Source organism: Coloeus monedula, assembly GCF_965178545.1.
Source record: "Coloeus monedula genome assembly, chromosome: 3".
NCBI lineage: Eukaryota > Metazoa > Chordata > Aves > Passeriformes > Corvidae > Coloeus > Coloeus monedula.
Genome location: NC_138783.1, coordinates 53,670,752 through 53,687,177, shown reverse-complemented (window position 1 = coordinate 53,687,177; position 16,426 = coordinate 53,670,752). Strand labels below are relative to the sequence as shown.

At 42.5% G+C, this 16,426-nt stretch overlaps 1 protein-coding gene across 4 annotated transcripts; it reads right to left on the bottom strand.

Annotated features, from left to right (window-relative positions):
* Positions 1 to 4,807: 4,807 nt before the first annotated feature.
* Positions 4,808 to 16,133, bottom strand: SLC25A15 (solute carrier family 25 member 15). Of its 4 annotated transcripts, none has more exons than XM_082278927.1 (8): positions 16,108 to 16,133; positions 15,386 to 15,494; positions 13,534 to 13,658; positions 10,372 to 10,630; positions 7,577 to 7,714; positions 7,080 to 7,249; positions 5,894 to 6,052; positions 4,808 to 4,998 (listed from the first exon to the last, which is right to left on the bottom strand). In XM_082278927.1, the coding sequence occupies exons 3-8, from the start codon at positions 13,586 to 13,588 to the stop codon at positions 4,874 to 4,876; spliced, it is 906 nt and encodes a 301-aa protein (XP_082135053.1). In that variant the 5' UTR covers positions 13,589 to 13,658; positions 15,386 to 15,494; positions 16,108 to 16,133; the 3' UTR covers positions 4,808 to 4,873. The 4 variants fall into 4 exon arrangements, with proteins under 4 accessions (XP_082135053.1, XP_082135052.1, XP_082135051.1 ...); XM_082278926.1 differs by having other exon boundaries at positions 13,534 to 13,661; positions 15,390 to 15,494; positions 16,108 to 16,132; XM_082278925.1 differs by lacking the exon at positions 16,108 to 16,133 and adding an exon at positions 15,614 to 15,901.
* Positions 16,134 to 16,426: the final 293 nt, after the last annotated feature.

The window sequence follows — 16,426 nt, the reverse complement described above, 5'->3', positions numbered from 1 at the left end:
CATGTAAAATTAATCTCTTTCCTGGAGAATGTCTTGCTATTTCAGTATAAAGTGAAGCAGTCTCATTTGGATGTACTTAATGTATTTCTGTGTAGATACAACTTCTCAAATAAAGTTACATGGAGTTCTGTTGTACAGGGCAATAATACTCTGAAGAGTTATTTAATGTCAGTTGACTGTCACATCATTAGATCCTTGGGAGCTTAGATATCTCTGCATATGGGTAATTCCTGTTTGAGTTAATGTAAGACAATTACCTGTCTTTAGGCACGAGCATTAACATGATGGTGGATGAAGACCAGCAGTGTGCATGAGACTGGAAAATCTGATGCGACTCTCTTGGCATTGGGGTTTTCCACAGATCAGTTGAATATGGGAGTTTTGAGGGAGAAATAGTAATCTCCCTGTGCTAGATTACCGCTTCTTGAGCGCAGAAGCCTTGGTATTGAACTGCTCTTCATCAGGAATCAGTGATATAGGGCTTTGAGCAGCACCTGGCCTGGGAGCTGCCTGTGGAGGTTGGAGGCTGCACAGCTGCTTTTCTACTGTTGTACCTCACCAAAAGTGGCTGTGATGGCCACTTACCCTAAGGCTTAAGTCTGGCTCTCATCAGTTCCTGAGCATTCCAGCTGCCTGGGATCAGTTAGCATGGCTGCCTTAATACCTGCATATGAGGGGTTTGATTTGTGTACCTGCTCATTTGAGCAAATAGTGCAAATGCTCACTGGCCCCTCTTGAGCTGTACTAAGACCTGTAATGCACAAATTTCTAGGATGCTTATTCTATTTCCAACTATTCTTATCAGTGCAGCTCTTCTATGGAGACTGTACCTTCATTTATGAGAAACGTGCTGAGGTGTTAGCTTCTTGGTTCTGCTGCTTCATTAGTCTTTGTGTTGTGGAAGGGGAGTGACATAGCTTTCCAGTTAATCAAATAAGCAGAGGTCATATACTTTCCCTGTGCTTACTTGAAGGTAGTGGTTTACTATGAAGTACACCATGTGTGGGCTCAACTTTTGCTGTTGCTGTGTATTTACCTAATATTTAGGAGATGGGCTCATAAAAGTTGCTTCTATCAGCAGCGTATTTCAAGTGTGGAGGCTGAAGCCTGTCTTGAATGACCAATAGTGTCACACCAATTGTTTACAGTTCTAGGTGCAGGATAGAGTGAGCCTGGGTTACTTAAATGTATGAAGTCCAAGCTCCTGTGAAAAACAAGCCTGGATAGAGCTGGCTAATCAATCTAGTTCAGTTCTATGTATCTCCACAGATAGGACTTTTCATTCAATACTTAATCTTGTACCTGCTTTTACTTTCTCATTGGAATTTCCCTTATTCCAAGTTGTACGTGTTGCATCTTGTCCTGCCCCTGTAAGCCTCTGCAAAGAGCCTGTCTCTATCCCCTCCCATGAATGAGGTAAATGTAGACTCTTCAGCTTTCAGTAATGTGTGAACAAACTATTCTCATTGCCCCTCTCCTTGGCTTGCTCCAGTATGTCACCACCTTTCTTGTACATGGGAATGTGAAATTGGATGTGGTCTTTCATGTCTGCTCTAACAGATGTGAGAGGTATGAGCAGAGGGTCAGAACTGTCACCTGCTGGCTCCAGAGCCTGCTTTAGCAGCCTAGTCTTTGCTGCAAGGGTGTGTTGGCTTGTGTTCAACTTCTGCAATGCCACTCTCCAAACTTTAGTGTTGCTTTGGAGCCAACTGCCCCTCAAGGTTAAGTGGTGCTGGCAAGGTTAATGGAACCCTCACATCTCTGGCCTGAGAAAAGAAATGCCCATTTACACAGTCGTTAGACACTAGAGGGCAACAGGGCAAGCAGGCAGGCACATAAGGCCTCAGTGACCATATGAATGTGGCTAGGGGCTAAAAGAGGATGCCCTTTTATTGCAGCTACTTGGCTGATGACCAAGTTCATTTTGGCTTAGCTCAGGCAATTGGATATCACTGTCCTAGGATGCCCTGTCTACGAGCTGATGCCCTTCCTTATAGTTGGCAGGGCACTTAAGGTGACCTGTCTCCCTGCTTATGGAGTAAGCCAGTTTTCTCAGATAGCAGCAGCAGAGGCTGTAACAGCAAGACACATTTTTTCTAGCTGAAGCACATGCAGTTAAGTAAAAACTAATGTGTAAGCAAGAATGAGGAACAAAGTAGCTGTACAAGGGATATACTGTTCCTCTTGCGAGATCCAGGCACCATTGCTCAGAAGAGGGTAACAATAGGCCCTGCCTCCCTGTTGCACTGACCTTCACAGGGTAGTGGATGCTCATCCCTTATATATGTGGAATTTAGGTGACCTATGCTGGACTCCTGGCATCCTTATGACAGAAGACCTTATAGCCTGTATCACAGTAATCTAGAAACCTCAAATTTGAGGTGAACCTTAATACTAGAACTGACTTTGGTACTAACAAAGCAACAGGCCAAGTGCTGAACTATGGGTTTCATTTTCCATAGATGTAAAAAAATCAGCAGTTGTTTCACAGCACCTTATTCTAGCTGCCCCCTTCCCTTCAGTTTTGAGGGCTTTATATGTTCATTGATTGTATAAAGTTTTTTTTCTTTAATTCCAGAGAGGTGGTGATGCTGAATTCAACCTCTTTGTTTCTCAGCTAGATGAGCTTGTTAAATGGCATAAACAATCATCAGGTACTCAATTAATCAAATGAAACTTTATTTCCATTAATTCCTATACCAACATTATGAAGTTTTTAGCTGAACAACTGATACACGTGTACAGCTTAAGCAGCTCTGAATGGAAAAATTACTGCTTACATCAACTTCAGAAGGTAAACTCTCAAATGCCACCAGCTTTTTGCTGTAGGTTGTTTCAAATACCCTGCTTCTCTTGAAGCTTCAACTTTTGTATTAAAAACTGCAACCATGAGCTTTAAAAAATGAAAGCAAAGACAAATCTAAGAAATAGATTGAAGTATTCCACTGAGGTGGAGTCAGTCCGCACCTTCTCATAACTATTAGAAACATGTACAAATATACTATTTCTCTTAACTAGACAACTTTGAAAAGAAAGGGAAGTCTAACAACTCTTAAAGTCTCATCCTCCTACATTTAAACATTTGGTATAAATTCCTTTTAAAGTACTGGCAATGCAGAGTAGTGCTGCCCCTAGTGTGCTAGTCAATCAAGGTATATTGGTGCAGTAGACACTGAAGATTCTTCAGCCATGCCCTGCTTTAACTGCCTTTTCTCATGGTGTATGAAAGGGAGATGAATTGTTCCTTCTGCACTTGGAGGATGGAGGAGCAAGATGTTTTTGTGGAACTGCAGCAACCACCTTCCATCAAAGGGGCTGCAACAATGCAAGGTATGAGCCAATTTAAGTGCACCCTGGCTCCACTGCAAGAGGCATGAGGTATTGAGGTGATTTCATCTATGCCTAAAGCTTGTTCCTATTTCTGGGATCTGAAAGGGAAGCTGTAACATACAAAATTAGGTTGTTCCCGCTCTGACTGTTGTCTGTCACTGACAAATGTGGCTACTGTGACAAGCTGCTACTTTCCATGTAGCTGTGTTGATCTCAGCGAGTCAAAGGGCCCCCCACTGCCCCCACACTGGTGGGCTGCACTTGCAGCATCTCTCTACAACTCCAGGACAACTTTGTGCTGTTCTAAGACCTGCTTTAACTTATTCCAGGATAAGGCAGTACCTGCTTCTTACAAAGCAGAGCATGCTGGTATGAAGAGCATTCTACTTGAAGAACAAAAGTGGAATCTCGAAAGAGGTGTCACTGCATCATTTTGGGTAATACTGACTAACTGCATATTTAATCAAGGACCATGACCAAGCAGGCATGCCCTCCAAGCCTGAAGGTGATACAAGCTATCCAGTCATCTGAGCTTTTTCCACTCAGCTGAAGAGGCACAGCAGGTGGCAAGACTCCAGCCCCAGTAAGACTGCTGCGCTAGAGACCACGGTGTCAGTTGTCTTTAACAACTCAGTTCTGGCTTTCTGTTCCTCTTCAGCTTCCTGTCCTTCTAGCATGTGGCCTCATTCATGCCATGCTGAGCTAAATAGGAACCTGCACAAAGTTACAATTCTGTGCTCAGGGCCAGCATTGTAACTATTTCCAGCAGTATCCCTTATGTTAAGTGGTGCTTAGCCTACTCCAGCACTTCTTGAAAGGATTTAGAAAACAATAAAATGCTGCATAGCCTCCTTAATATTGTTACTGTGCTTCTTTTATCAAAAATGCAGTTATATCTCAGGCTCTAAGTCATATAAGGTAGGGGGTGAGTGTTTCCTACTCTTATAACCCATTTACGAGGACAGAGTATGTAATGTCAGACACCCTCTGCCATGACTTTGGCAAGTCCCAGAGCAGCAGGGAGCTGGAGAAGGACAGGGGTCTAGCTGGAGAAGGAAAGGTCTCCCTAGGTGAGGGGTATATCCAAGTCATCTATAATCAGCAAGATGAGACAAGAACTGGGATTATTTTGAGTCAGACATCAGCAACAACTGCAAAAGGTCACAAATGCAGCACCATTTTAAAACCAGTGCTTTGCCATAGACAAATCACAACCTACTGTTGCATGTTACATTAAACCCCACAGGTTAACGTAAATATTTTTAGCACCATTACACATCAGGAAACACATTTATGACATGCAGTGTACCTAGTGCAGAATCTGTAAGAGGGAGATAGTTCTGCTTGTGCAATTCAAGCAACATGTACACACCTCCATAAAATCACCTGATTTTAAAAGATTACAAATCTTAGACTGGAGTTGAGTTCCTAAAATTAGGTCACTGATTTGGTTCTGCTCAGACCATCATGTGATCTATGTGTTTTTCATCATTTATTTAAATGACCCTTAAACAATCTCTTGTTCTTCATTGGCTAGAAGGTATCAGTAAGAATCTATTTGTTTCATCATAAGTTTCCGGCTGTACTCGTAGGCAAGGAACAGTGCCCCATTGGCCACGAATGCACGGATCATAGTTGGCGTTAGTCCAGAATACAAGGCAAGTACACCTGGAAATGAAACCAGAGCCAGTTAGCAATTTATTGAAGTGGCTGTCTGCATCAGCCACTGTGCTCTTACCTGTGAAGGGTACTGAAGCAATGCTTCTGCTTAGAGGAGCATGAACACAGAGAGCTGAACTCAGCTGAGGTGTTAGGTGCTGACTGCAGTGGTACTAGATATTGATTTGGGAGTATCTAATGTTGTAACAGGAGTTTAACCATGTAAGGGCTTATGTTAGATGCTTATTTCAGCTATTACAAGCCTTGGTCATCTAAGATATGCTTGACAGTGGCTGTACCACAGCTGGCAAGGGGGCAGCAGGACTATGTTAGAGCTGTGCCCCAAGTCAGACTCCAGTTCTGATGAGTATCTTACCTAGCAATTGGGCTAGGATTCATATCTGCTGCCATGTATATTCTTAGACCCTCTTCCATAGCGCCTGACCACAGGCCTTTTCCAGAGAGGAGATGCTGAGGTAGATGCCTCAAGTTACCAGGCTGAATAGGGCTGTTTGATAAATCAATCCTCAACCATATATTAACTTCTAGAAATGAAGAAAACTTCTGCATGGAACTTACCTAGTTCCTTCAATTTTCATGTATAGGTTTGGTCACAGGTAATAGAGCCCATTTCTTTATCTGCTTTTAATGCATAGCAAGCTTCTGTTCGCTTTAAGTGGATCATTTCTTGAAACAAGAGGCAGGCCCCGATGCAGGAGGTCTCAGTTTCTAGATTCCAAGCTTTCCACACTACATGAAGTAGGTATTCATTTGCTAGGAGCAGTTATTGTCTGTCTCTAACACATTATCACTGGACTAGGTTTCTTAAGTGATTTTGGGTATTGGAGGATATAGATTTCAATCTGCACCCCTGTAGATTCAGTTGATCTGCTTGCATACTCACCTTCAGTTCTCACAAGAGTTACAAATGTTCCCATAAAGCCTGCCTGTTTTCCAGCCATTGAAAGAACCTGAATTCTAGATTTGACACAGTCCACAGGATACACAGCAATCCACAGACAGCTGCCTCCAAAACCTCCGCTTAGTAACAAAGGAATGGGACCTGAAAGTTAAGAAATGTGCTTTTATTCACACCACAAGATTCACCAGCACATACGTAACGTCATTTCATCTACAGGATTCAAAGGGAACAGAGAAACTTGCTTATGACAAAAGAGCAGTTTCTGTTCTCCCACTAACCTTTAAGTTAATTTCAAGCCACAGGTAAATTGTAAATCTTAACTAGAAACTTAAAAGTTATAAGGAGTGCCTCTTAGATTAGTGGCCATGCTAAAAAAGTATAACTCAGGATTCAATTTTGATTGTATTAACTAAATTAAGTTTTTTAACACTTGTAATCACTTTCCAAGGTTAGTTGTGAAATGGTTTAGAGTAACAGTATATGATGTTACTAATCACATACACAGGGATTTATTCAGTACAGTAGAGTTATTTTGTGACCAGTCATTTCTTTCACGATGCACCCTGATTTTGTATTTCAGATCAGATATTTGTAAACATTTTGTTACAAGTCCAGAATGCATGCAGCTGAAATCCTGACTCCAAACAGGACAAAGTATTACTGTTCAGTCTTTCAACAGGAGACAGGCAATTTTTATTCTGGCATTATGATGTTTTTTTCATTTCTAATTTTCAACCTCAGTGTTCTCTTACTATCATTGTAACTACATCTAATGGCGAGCATACAGTTCAGCATACATTTGAACACACTGTTCAAGAGAATGCAGCTAAATACTTCAAAATCACTCTGAATAGCAGCTGAAATGAAATAGTTCAGAGTTGTGTTACACTGTGGGGTCAGATATTTCAGCAGTTTTGTAGTGTTAGCTCACTGTATTCATTCTCTGTTTATGATACATCCTGTTTCATTGCAAAGTGGCCACTTCAATAATTCATGACTATGTATACACAAAATGCAGCCGTCCATAATTAGTATGCCTCATTTCCTTCATTTTGCATGTATTTTACAACTGTAGTGCATCATTAGTGTATCTTCAGGGAAGATATGCCCCCCTTTATGTTCCCCATGACAGCATGTTAAAGCCCACCTGTAAAAAAAGGCACCATACCTAATTCATCTTTTGATCTCCCAGAGGCAAAGAATGTCCGGCTCAGTTCATACCCTCCAAAGAAGAAGAAATAGCCTGGGACTTCCCGCAGCAAAGTGCTTGACAGGCCACGATAAAATCCAAGGGGACCATCCTTTTGGATAACACCCTTCACTACTGACCAAACTGTACTGAGAGAGGTTGGTCCAGTTAGTGATACTTAATAGCCAGATAATGAGAAGTTACAGAACAACAGGCAACTGCAGCAACAGTTAAGGGTGAGACCCATGGTGCAAACAACTGAATTAAGGTAAGACTTAGAGCCAGATCCTGCTGCAAGCCCTTCACTGGCATCCAGCTTTACTAGCACCCAGAAGGTCTGCAGGCTGTGACCCTCCCAGCCACAAATCTTCTCTGGTTATCAGTGTACTATAAATGTGGCACTGAGGCAATACAGGATTTGAAGAAATAATACACAAGAAAGGGTTTCAGAGATACTGAGCAGGGTGTATACTTACTTGTGTCCCTGGATTATCTTTCCTGACAACTGCATTTCATGCATGGCCTGTAGCCGGCACTTCACCAGCTCTGTGGGACAGAGGACAAGGGTGGCAAAGGCAGAGGCAAAGGAGCCTGCAGCAGCATTCTGTAGATCACTGCAAGAAAGAAACTGCAGAAGGTATTTGGGCAATGACCTTTAGTGCAGTTGAGCCACTGCACCAGCAATCAGCTTCCCGAACCTGTACTCTAAATAGCATCAGGAAAAACTGACAGTCTTGGGGGAAAGATTCTCAAGGGCAAAGGGCAGTTACTTGAACCAGAGGGAGGAAAAACCTAGTTAATCCCATTTTCTTATACAACTGAAAGACACCCTTTTGACACCAGAGATATATTGCAACCTCTATCCTTTTTGCTATACTTCAGTGATTGCAGCAGAATAAAAACCAAGAAGGGAGGATTTGATAGCATTTATGAAGATTTCCATAACTTGTTTTACTGGGCAACTTTTGGTTACTAATTACTTCCTCAAAGAGAATAGGAGCAATACTCACCTCATATAGATAGATGTCAGTATTTTTAAATTCACCTTACCAATATTAATAAAGGCTTTCAGTGGAAGATACTAAAAAACTGAAAGCAGGCACAATGGATCACTGTGATCTTTGTATGGATGTGCTGCTATGAATGCAACCATGTGAATCAGAGACAGCACAAACATAAACCACACCACCAAACAAGACAGCACTGTCATCTGCAGTGACTCAGTGTTCTAAAATGGGCTTATTTTGTAGTGATTTTACACATATCACAAATTCCGGGTTGCTAAACTGCCAGGACCCAAAAGGCTGGTACTCCAGGGCCATACTGCTTTATGATGCATTTTAAAGAGGCTCCTACAGACACTGGTGTGTTGGACAGGAGCTGCATAATGGCAAAGAAGTGGAGCATTCTTTCAGAACCTGGGAGTCAGCGCAGCTGAGACTGATCTCACTCCAGCAGTGCAGAAATTCTTTCCATCCAAGGGAGATGTTAGCCCTGTGCCCAGCAGTTTGATACATCTATAGTATCAGAGATTAAAGCTACAACTTTTCACCTTGAAGCATCACAGAACTCAAGTTGTGACATAAAGCAAAGCTTATGACATTCAGATATGGCAGTAATGAGAACTTTTAAAGTGGAAGAAATCAGTAACTGCCTGCAGAGCAGCAAATGGAATTTAGCACTTCTCTTTCCATTTTGTTGTCTCACTTTAGCATGAAATGAAATCTGTTGGTTGGACTAAGCATATGTTAAAAGATAAACGGAATTTAGCATTTCTCTCTTCATTTCTTTTTTTTTGTGACTTATGCCTCGGTGACATGTATTCCTTTAACTGAAAAATGTTTTATAGTTTGTCCTTGTTTTGCCCGGCTTCATACACTGACCAGGGTATCCCTAAACACAATCAGGCTAGACAAGCTTTTTTCCAAGCCATTCAAAGGTATGAACTGAAAAGGTAACTTAAAACCAAAATATTGTGGCTGCTTTTGAGAAAACGGAAATGTTATAAAATAATGAAAAAGTGGGAAGCAGTTGCTTATACATGGGTAAGAAAAATGATCAGGTTCACCTCAGTTTGTGACTTGATGCATTTTCCTCTTCAGGCTAACAGTGACAGTTTCTAAAAGAGCAGAGGCAATGAAGGTAATTGTAGTTTTTTACTTGGCATGTGTGGAAGTTAGCCAGCTTGTCAGGGCTGCTTCCCTCCCCTGCAGAACACTACAAGAGCTGCTTGACACTTCCACATTAAGAATGGGTGGGGATGTCCTGGACAGACCACATGTTCTCATCAGGGCCCTGCTGAAGACCTTGTCAATACAATTCTCTTTTACATGTACATCATAAGGTGCCCCCACAATGATCCAGATGAAGAGAACAAGAAAACAGCACCAAGGGAGAATCTTTCAAGTAGACTTGAATTCTTTAATGTTTTGTCCTAGCACAGCTCTGCAGTCACACTATTTGACCTTGAATCAACAAGGCATTAAAGAGCCATCTTGGATCTAATAAGCACCATTACCTGACCAAGGAAAGAATGGTCAGATGCTAAAGGTGCTTGCTATTGCTACATACTCAAATTACATTCCCATTCTGTATCCAGCTCCAAAGACAGAGTAGTACTGTTTCAAAGTTTCCTGCACTACCTTCCCTACATCCAGCATGACCATGCTGCCTCAGTCACGTGAGGAGATGGTCCTAGGACCTCTGCACGTTTGTGGTGTACCTCCCAGGATGATCACAAAAGAAGGTGAAGAAGTGAAGCATATTGCTGATAGGCCTACCTCCTACATTTTAGTGGGTAGGAAAAAGTAAAGGGTTTGTAGGCTGAGAAAGCTTTTGAACCTTAAATAAATACATTTTTAAATGCAAGACAATATTAGAAAAGTGCCCTTTCCCCTTAGTATGCCTCCCTGTAAGAAGAGCCACTACCTCCCCTGCAAAATCAAAACAACCTAGATATTAAGGGAATACTAACTTTCAGGTGTTGCAATGCTCAATCCCACGGGTAAAAATGTTCCAGGTCTTTAATACTCCAGTTAAGCTGTGATCATCTAAACCAGCCAGCTGTAGTGACTGGTTAGTGGACGGCTCTGTTACATTAGACACCCTATTGTCACACGAAGGCCTATCTTCCAAAATTTACTATACTGTACTCTGTCAGAGGAGAGCCTGGGACATCACTTGCACTCTGACAATACAGTATTGGCAAGTAGCACTCGCATGATTATTTATTTCTTTATTTTAAAATAAAAGCCAGATATTTATTACTAACCTGAGCTTTGTTTTCCTGTCTACTCCAACAATTCTTCTCACAATTTGTTGGCAAAACCCATAGCACATGAACAGAACGGAGTTCTCTGCAATGTTGGCTACAAGTGCTGGTGTGGTTCCCTTGTAGAAGCCTCGAAACCCCACTTGCTTATAGGTTTTGACAAAGCAGTCAACAAGTCCTTTGTACATGTTGGGGAACGTCTGCATCTTCACCTTTGCAGTGTCAAAGGGCTGGCCAGTCACCACGCAGGCTGTCCCACCTAGGCAAGCAGTGGAAGTTAACAGGGTGGCTGAAAGTTATCACAACTGCAATACCTCTGCTCGAGCACCAGTATTAGGAAAATCACACAAAAAGCAAAGATTAATTGGTTCCCTGCAGGAAAAGACAAATGCACTGATTTTAGCACAGTGGCATCAATTGTCACTAGTGAATTCAGTTACCTTAAGGGGGAAAAAAAAAATCAGGCAAAGGAGCAGTAACAGCAGGATTCTCATTAAACGTTACTTTATCTCATGAAAAGCAAGCATCTAAATGAATCAGCTCCCTTTTATAAACTTGTACTGAATTAGAGGTATTGTACTGCAATCAAGTCACTTGTGTCAATGAGTTAAGTAACATTTTCCTTTGCCCATTAATGCAGTGGTTTAGAAGCCATCTCTGATTTTACATTCCAATAATAACAAAAAAATCCCAACCCTGAAAGATTAGTAATCAAGTGATTCCTCCAGGACAAGAGGAACATTGCTGAGAGTGCTAAACTGATCATACATAATAAATTGATAACCAAAGACTCAAACCCTTTACTTCAAAACTCCAAATGGCTCTTAAGTATGTTTCTTTCCAGAGACTGGAAGAAAGTGTCAAGTATAAGCTGAAAAAGGGCAAAAGGGCAAAGTTTCTCAACATGTTATCTTTTCCAAACTGAACTGCAAGGTCAATACCCTGAAAACTTGTGCGATATTTCCATCAATATCATCAATAACCATTTTGCTCACAGTGCAGTGTTCTTCTGCAAGATCTAACTCAATTCTGTAGTTTCCAGGAAGAGCTATGTTACAGTTTTTCAGTAAGAAGCAGTGTGCAGTGATAGCAATCTATTAGAAGCAGATACCTGACAGGAAGCACATGATAGGTGTACCTTATATAGGGTTCATGGCTTTGTTTTTTAGCAAGAGAGAACTGTACTAAAACATAAGCTGATCTTTAACCAAAGCACATACCTTAAATTGACATGCAGATACCTTAAATTATCTGTAAATGCAGATAACAAAGTAAGTGAAATGGAAACAAATGTGTGAGTCCAATTAGGATAATTCTATGACTTTTAAGTGGGGAGAAGAGTAAGCATTTGTTTAACTAGTGTTATTTGCAATCCATTTTACGCTTTGAAAATGCATCTGTATAACATTGTTCTTGCTTCTCTGCAAAGAGGTACTTCAGGCCTTTGAGAGAAACTCAGGATCTAGCTGCCATAAAACCTCATTCCCAACCAGACGGATCATTAAAAGCTTCAGAGCAAACCATGCCAGGAAGCATGAGGAGTTGCCTGCTCTGGAAGGATAACCAAGGAGAAAAGCAGTTGGCTCAGACCAGTAACACCCATGTAAGCTTCAAATGAAAAGCAGAGCTGGGAAGGCTCAGCCGATGTTATTTGCAGGGAAGTCATGTAGACATTAATCTACAGGACAAATGGTAGGTCCCTGTAATAAAATAAGGGCTGTTGGAAGATGTCCAGGGAAACTGGGAATGGTCTTGGAAATGTAAAGCTGAAAAATTCGGAGCTGACAGAATGGCTGTTCCAAAAAGGCTGTCATTGGAGTTGGCTCAAAAAGCCTAGTAAACTGCAGCAATGAACTTTGTAAGCATCAAGATAAAGACCAAGAGTCCTATTTATTATCTGAAACATTAAGAAAAAAATAATTCTTCCAGCCAGCAGTAAAGAGTCGTAAAAAACCCAACCCAACTACAAAATGAAAACAAACCAGAAACCCAAAAATGTCAAATCTGTTTGAACATTCATACAAGTGTAGTCCTAATAATAACGTGGCAATGGTGGGGAAAAGGGATTAGAGGTTGGGATTAGGGATTAGAGGTTGCTTAGATCCTAGGCAAAGGCCTATGACCCACAGACAGCCAAATGACTTATTTGTTCTTGTTCAGAATTTGCTTGCCTCAATATGTCATTACTTATCAGGTAGTCAACACTGTATCTGGAGAGGAAGGTAAAACCAGGTTATGCATTTGCTGGAGGAACGAGCTGTTTGCTTACTTAATTACATTTTCTGAGGAGTGCAGAGACTGCCCCACTGGACTTGTGCTGTTATCCCTTGCTTTCTCACTGCACTGTTAACCTCCACTCTGAGAAATGACCTCAAATAACTACCATTGAATGCACTTAACACCATTAATACTGTCATATTCACAGCATTAACACTGTCATAAAGACTGTAATAGTTTTTGTATGGGAAAAAAATCCATAAAATTATCTAAACTGATTGCAATAGTAAATTAGACAAATCCTCCACCTTTTCCATATAAACACTGTCAGCTTAGAAATGTCAAAAAGACCCCTTTTCCCTGGCAGAATTCAAAACTACATCCCTCAGCCACAGACATTACCAACATGGCAATGTCAGTGAGACAGTGCAACCATTTCCACCCAACTGGTCCAGCAAAATTTTATAGCACAGACTAGACTGAAGCAGAAGTCAGTTACGCAAATCCATTCTCAGTTCTACTGCTGAGCTTCACAGCTTTTAGAGATGCACACCAGGATGTTGTCTGAGCCAGAAACTGTTCAGATAGCCCCTTGTCCCTTTCAGTTAGGGAGGGTCCCTGTGACAAAAGCAGCACCTCAATCACTCACACACTGACTTCCTTCCAAAACTCTATAGATACTCTGATTGATTCTTAAACTTGTTTAAGTAGGAGGACTTAAAGCTCCTTCCAGATGATTAGTCCAAGTAAGGTGTTATGTCTTCTTCGCTGTGTGGCAGGAATTTCACCAAGGAGGAGCAATAGGGATACAGTTAAAACACTGGCTGAGGTCACTGCTTCTCCTCCTATCCTTAAAACACAGAAGGTGAGGCTTTTTATAGCAATTAAAAAGCATTAAAACTGTCTCTCAGAAGTGTTGTGCAATTAATTTCTCTCCAGCATTACCTGCAGCACCTGCTGTGAGGTCAATAGCAGCCTGAACAGCAGAGTTGATCCTCATGCTTCACACTTGTTTATCAGTTACTTTAGAGCAAAGTCTCCCGTTTCGTGGTAGGTATGGAGATACTTGTCTCCTGATGGAAGAGAAAGATGAAACATACACAGTTTACAATAACTTGACAGGCAAAAGCATCATAGGAATGCTTTCAGATCCACTCTTCCATTTAGAGACAGAAAATGGTTGTGCTCAGGGATGAGACTTAGCATATTTGTATTTTGACAAATTTTGTTGCATTGGGCAGGTCTCCTGAAGTATCACTGCCTAGCTTCAGCTTACTGGGGCTTTCCAGCTTCTTATATCCCTGGATCTCTCAAATGAAAGCAAAGAGTACATCCAGGGAACAGTGCTGAGAATTACTTTTATATTGGTTATAAAAGCACAGTCTTCCCTCAGGTGTCTAAGGCTGGAATATTTCATGCCTGTCTCAGCTCCTCACCTATAAAGCAAAACAGAGGATGTCCTCTCCTCATGGTGAATAGCAGCTAAGAAAACTCTACCTGTGATGATACAGACACATTAGGTGGCGTTCAGAAGAGGAATAGAAAGGGAATGTACATGAACACCTTGAATTGTGTCTGGCTGTCATGTTCCTAGTGCAAGTCCCCCCCCCCCCACCAGAATATTATAAATAAGCATTACATCTCGTCTCTCAGGAAGGCAGCTGGAAAGCAGAAATACGAATGTGACACTTTGAAATAAAACATTCAAATTAATTCAGTTCTCAAGTTTGCAGCAAGACACTTTCACTGGGCAAGCAGTTAAAACAAGCTTATTTATCTGGGGTAAAATAACTCAGCCAAAGAGCTCCCACTATTTCAGAACCATGCTGCTGAGCGACACACTTCGCTGGCGGTACTGTCAAAAAGCTGCATGAGTCTTAAAACCCACACAAATAAACATGTGAATTAGTGCCTCATTGGCTTTTAAGCCTGTCTTCAAGCACAGTACATCAGTAAACAGAACAATTTTCACTCCTCTACCTACTGTAATGCTTCTTTTGAAGCCTGTAACCTCCCAAAATATAGTTTGGCATAATATGAATGGGAAACATAATTCCCAGTAGGCTACATTGATAGAATCATAAAAAGACACATTGTATAAACCACAACCTTTGTAAAAGAAACATAGACACTTAAATACAACCAAGGCTTTAAGAAAGCCTGTCTCTAGACAGATTAATTATTCTTGAACATTAAAATATACACCGGTAGGTCAAATACTGTCATTCAGTGACTTTACCCATACAATCTGTTACATAAGTAAAAACATAACGAGTATAAAAATAAAACATTGTTCTTGCAATAAATGGTATTAGCACATGCAATTTCAAAATTGTGGCTTCAGATTTGAACTGTTGTGTTACTGACAGCACAGCACACTAGGTGTTACTTCCAAACACAGGCTCCAAGGCCCAATTACACTTTGTTATCCTATACATCTCGTTAGTGTTCACCCTGCACTCCACAGTTTTGCTCTTCATTTAGGGGAAAAAAACCCAAATCATTGAGACAGACTTTGAATGAAAGGAATTACTCGAGAGCAACAATCGCCTGTGCTCAGTAAAATGTACACTGCTTTCATCACGCTGAGTGCTTATTGACTCGTGCCAGTCCCCAAAGAGAGCACATGCCAGATCACTCACAGAAAACTTGGCAGCAGAAGGAAAAAAGTATATGCTTATAAAGATATGGACCTTTTAAGAGACAGGAAAGTTTAGTTGTCTGATCCGTATCAGCACAGTGCCACTTTCAGAAGATTTAAGTCTTAGTCAAAACTAAATTAGTATTATATAAGTACATACCTTTTTTTTCCTGTTTGCAATAATACTACTGTATTAAAAGTTGCTTGTAGGTAGAACGAGGCAGCAAGTGCTCTGTTACTTCCAAAGCAAATCCAAGCATCAAACCTGGAAACACAGAAGCATTAGTTAGTGTAACAGGTCTTGCAGAGTCCTCTGCCCGCAGATGTTATTGCAGCCCCAGATGTTTCTCTCTGCTGATGCACTCTCCAAAGACCGAGACGCACCCAGAAGGCAGCGCTGCTCCTTGCAGCAGCCCGCGTGGGCAGGCCGTAGCTCCGCTTCCCAAGGTCACAGCAGGCCGGCACCCCGGCGGCAGCAGCAGCCGGGCTCACCGCGGGCTGTCACACGTGCTGGCGGCGGGAGCGCACAGACCGCTCCCGGGCCACACCGCCAGCTCCAGCCTTCCTTAGGGAGGAAGGCTCAGGACTCCCGTTCCGCCAACACGCGCCCGTTTGGAGCGGGAAGCCCCGGCCTGCGTTCGGCGGAGGCCCGCGGTGGCAGAGCCCGGCCGACCCCGGCCCGGCGCCTCTGCCGGGCGGCCGCGCCCGCAGCCGCAGCTGCCGAGGGGCCGCGCATCGCCGAGCCCGCGGCCGCCGCGCGTCCCGGGCCTGCCCGCGCGGTCCCGAGCCGCGGGAACCCTCCGGGCCGGCCCGCCACCACCCCCGCCCGGCCGAGGAGAGGGCGAGCCCGCTGCCCCCGGCCCGCTGCCCCCACTCACCGCAGCCGCCGCCCGCCCGAGCCGCCTCTGCCCCGAAATAGGCGGCGATGGAGGCGGCGCGGCCCCGCCGCGGCCCCGGGGAAGGCGCGGGCCGGGCAGGCGGCGGGGGGGCAGCAGCGCTGGTTTCTGTCTAAGCTGGGGCTGGGCTGTGTTTCGGCTTACTGAACAGGATGCAACCGAATTTATGAATTAAAACCACTTATTTTTTATTATTATTTTTAAATTTCTTGGTGGTTTTGGTATTTTTTAAAAAGTTTTTTTAAAATTTTTCTTATAGTTGGGTATTTTGTTGTTATTGTTGTTGTCGGGGTTTTGTTTT

Excerpts from the sequence above, each read along its gene's own strand:
- SLC25A15 (XM_082278927.1), bottom strand. The coding sequence starts at position 13,588 with ATGAGGATCAACTCTGCTGTTCAGGCTGCTATTGACCTCACAGCAGGT. Across the intron at positions 7,250-7,576 it reads AAGATAATCCAGGGACACAA|TACAGTTTGGTCAGTAGTGA; the intron begins GTAAGTATACAC and ends AACCTCTCTCAG. Across the intron at positions 6,053-7,079 it reads GAGATCAAAAGATGAATTAG|GTCCCATTCCTTTGTTACTA; the intron begins GTATGGTGCCTT and ends CTTAACTTTCAG.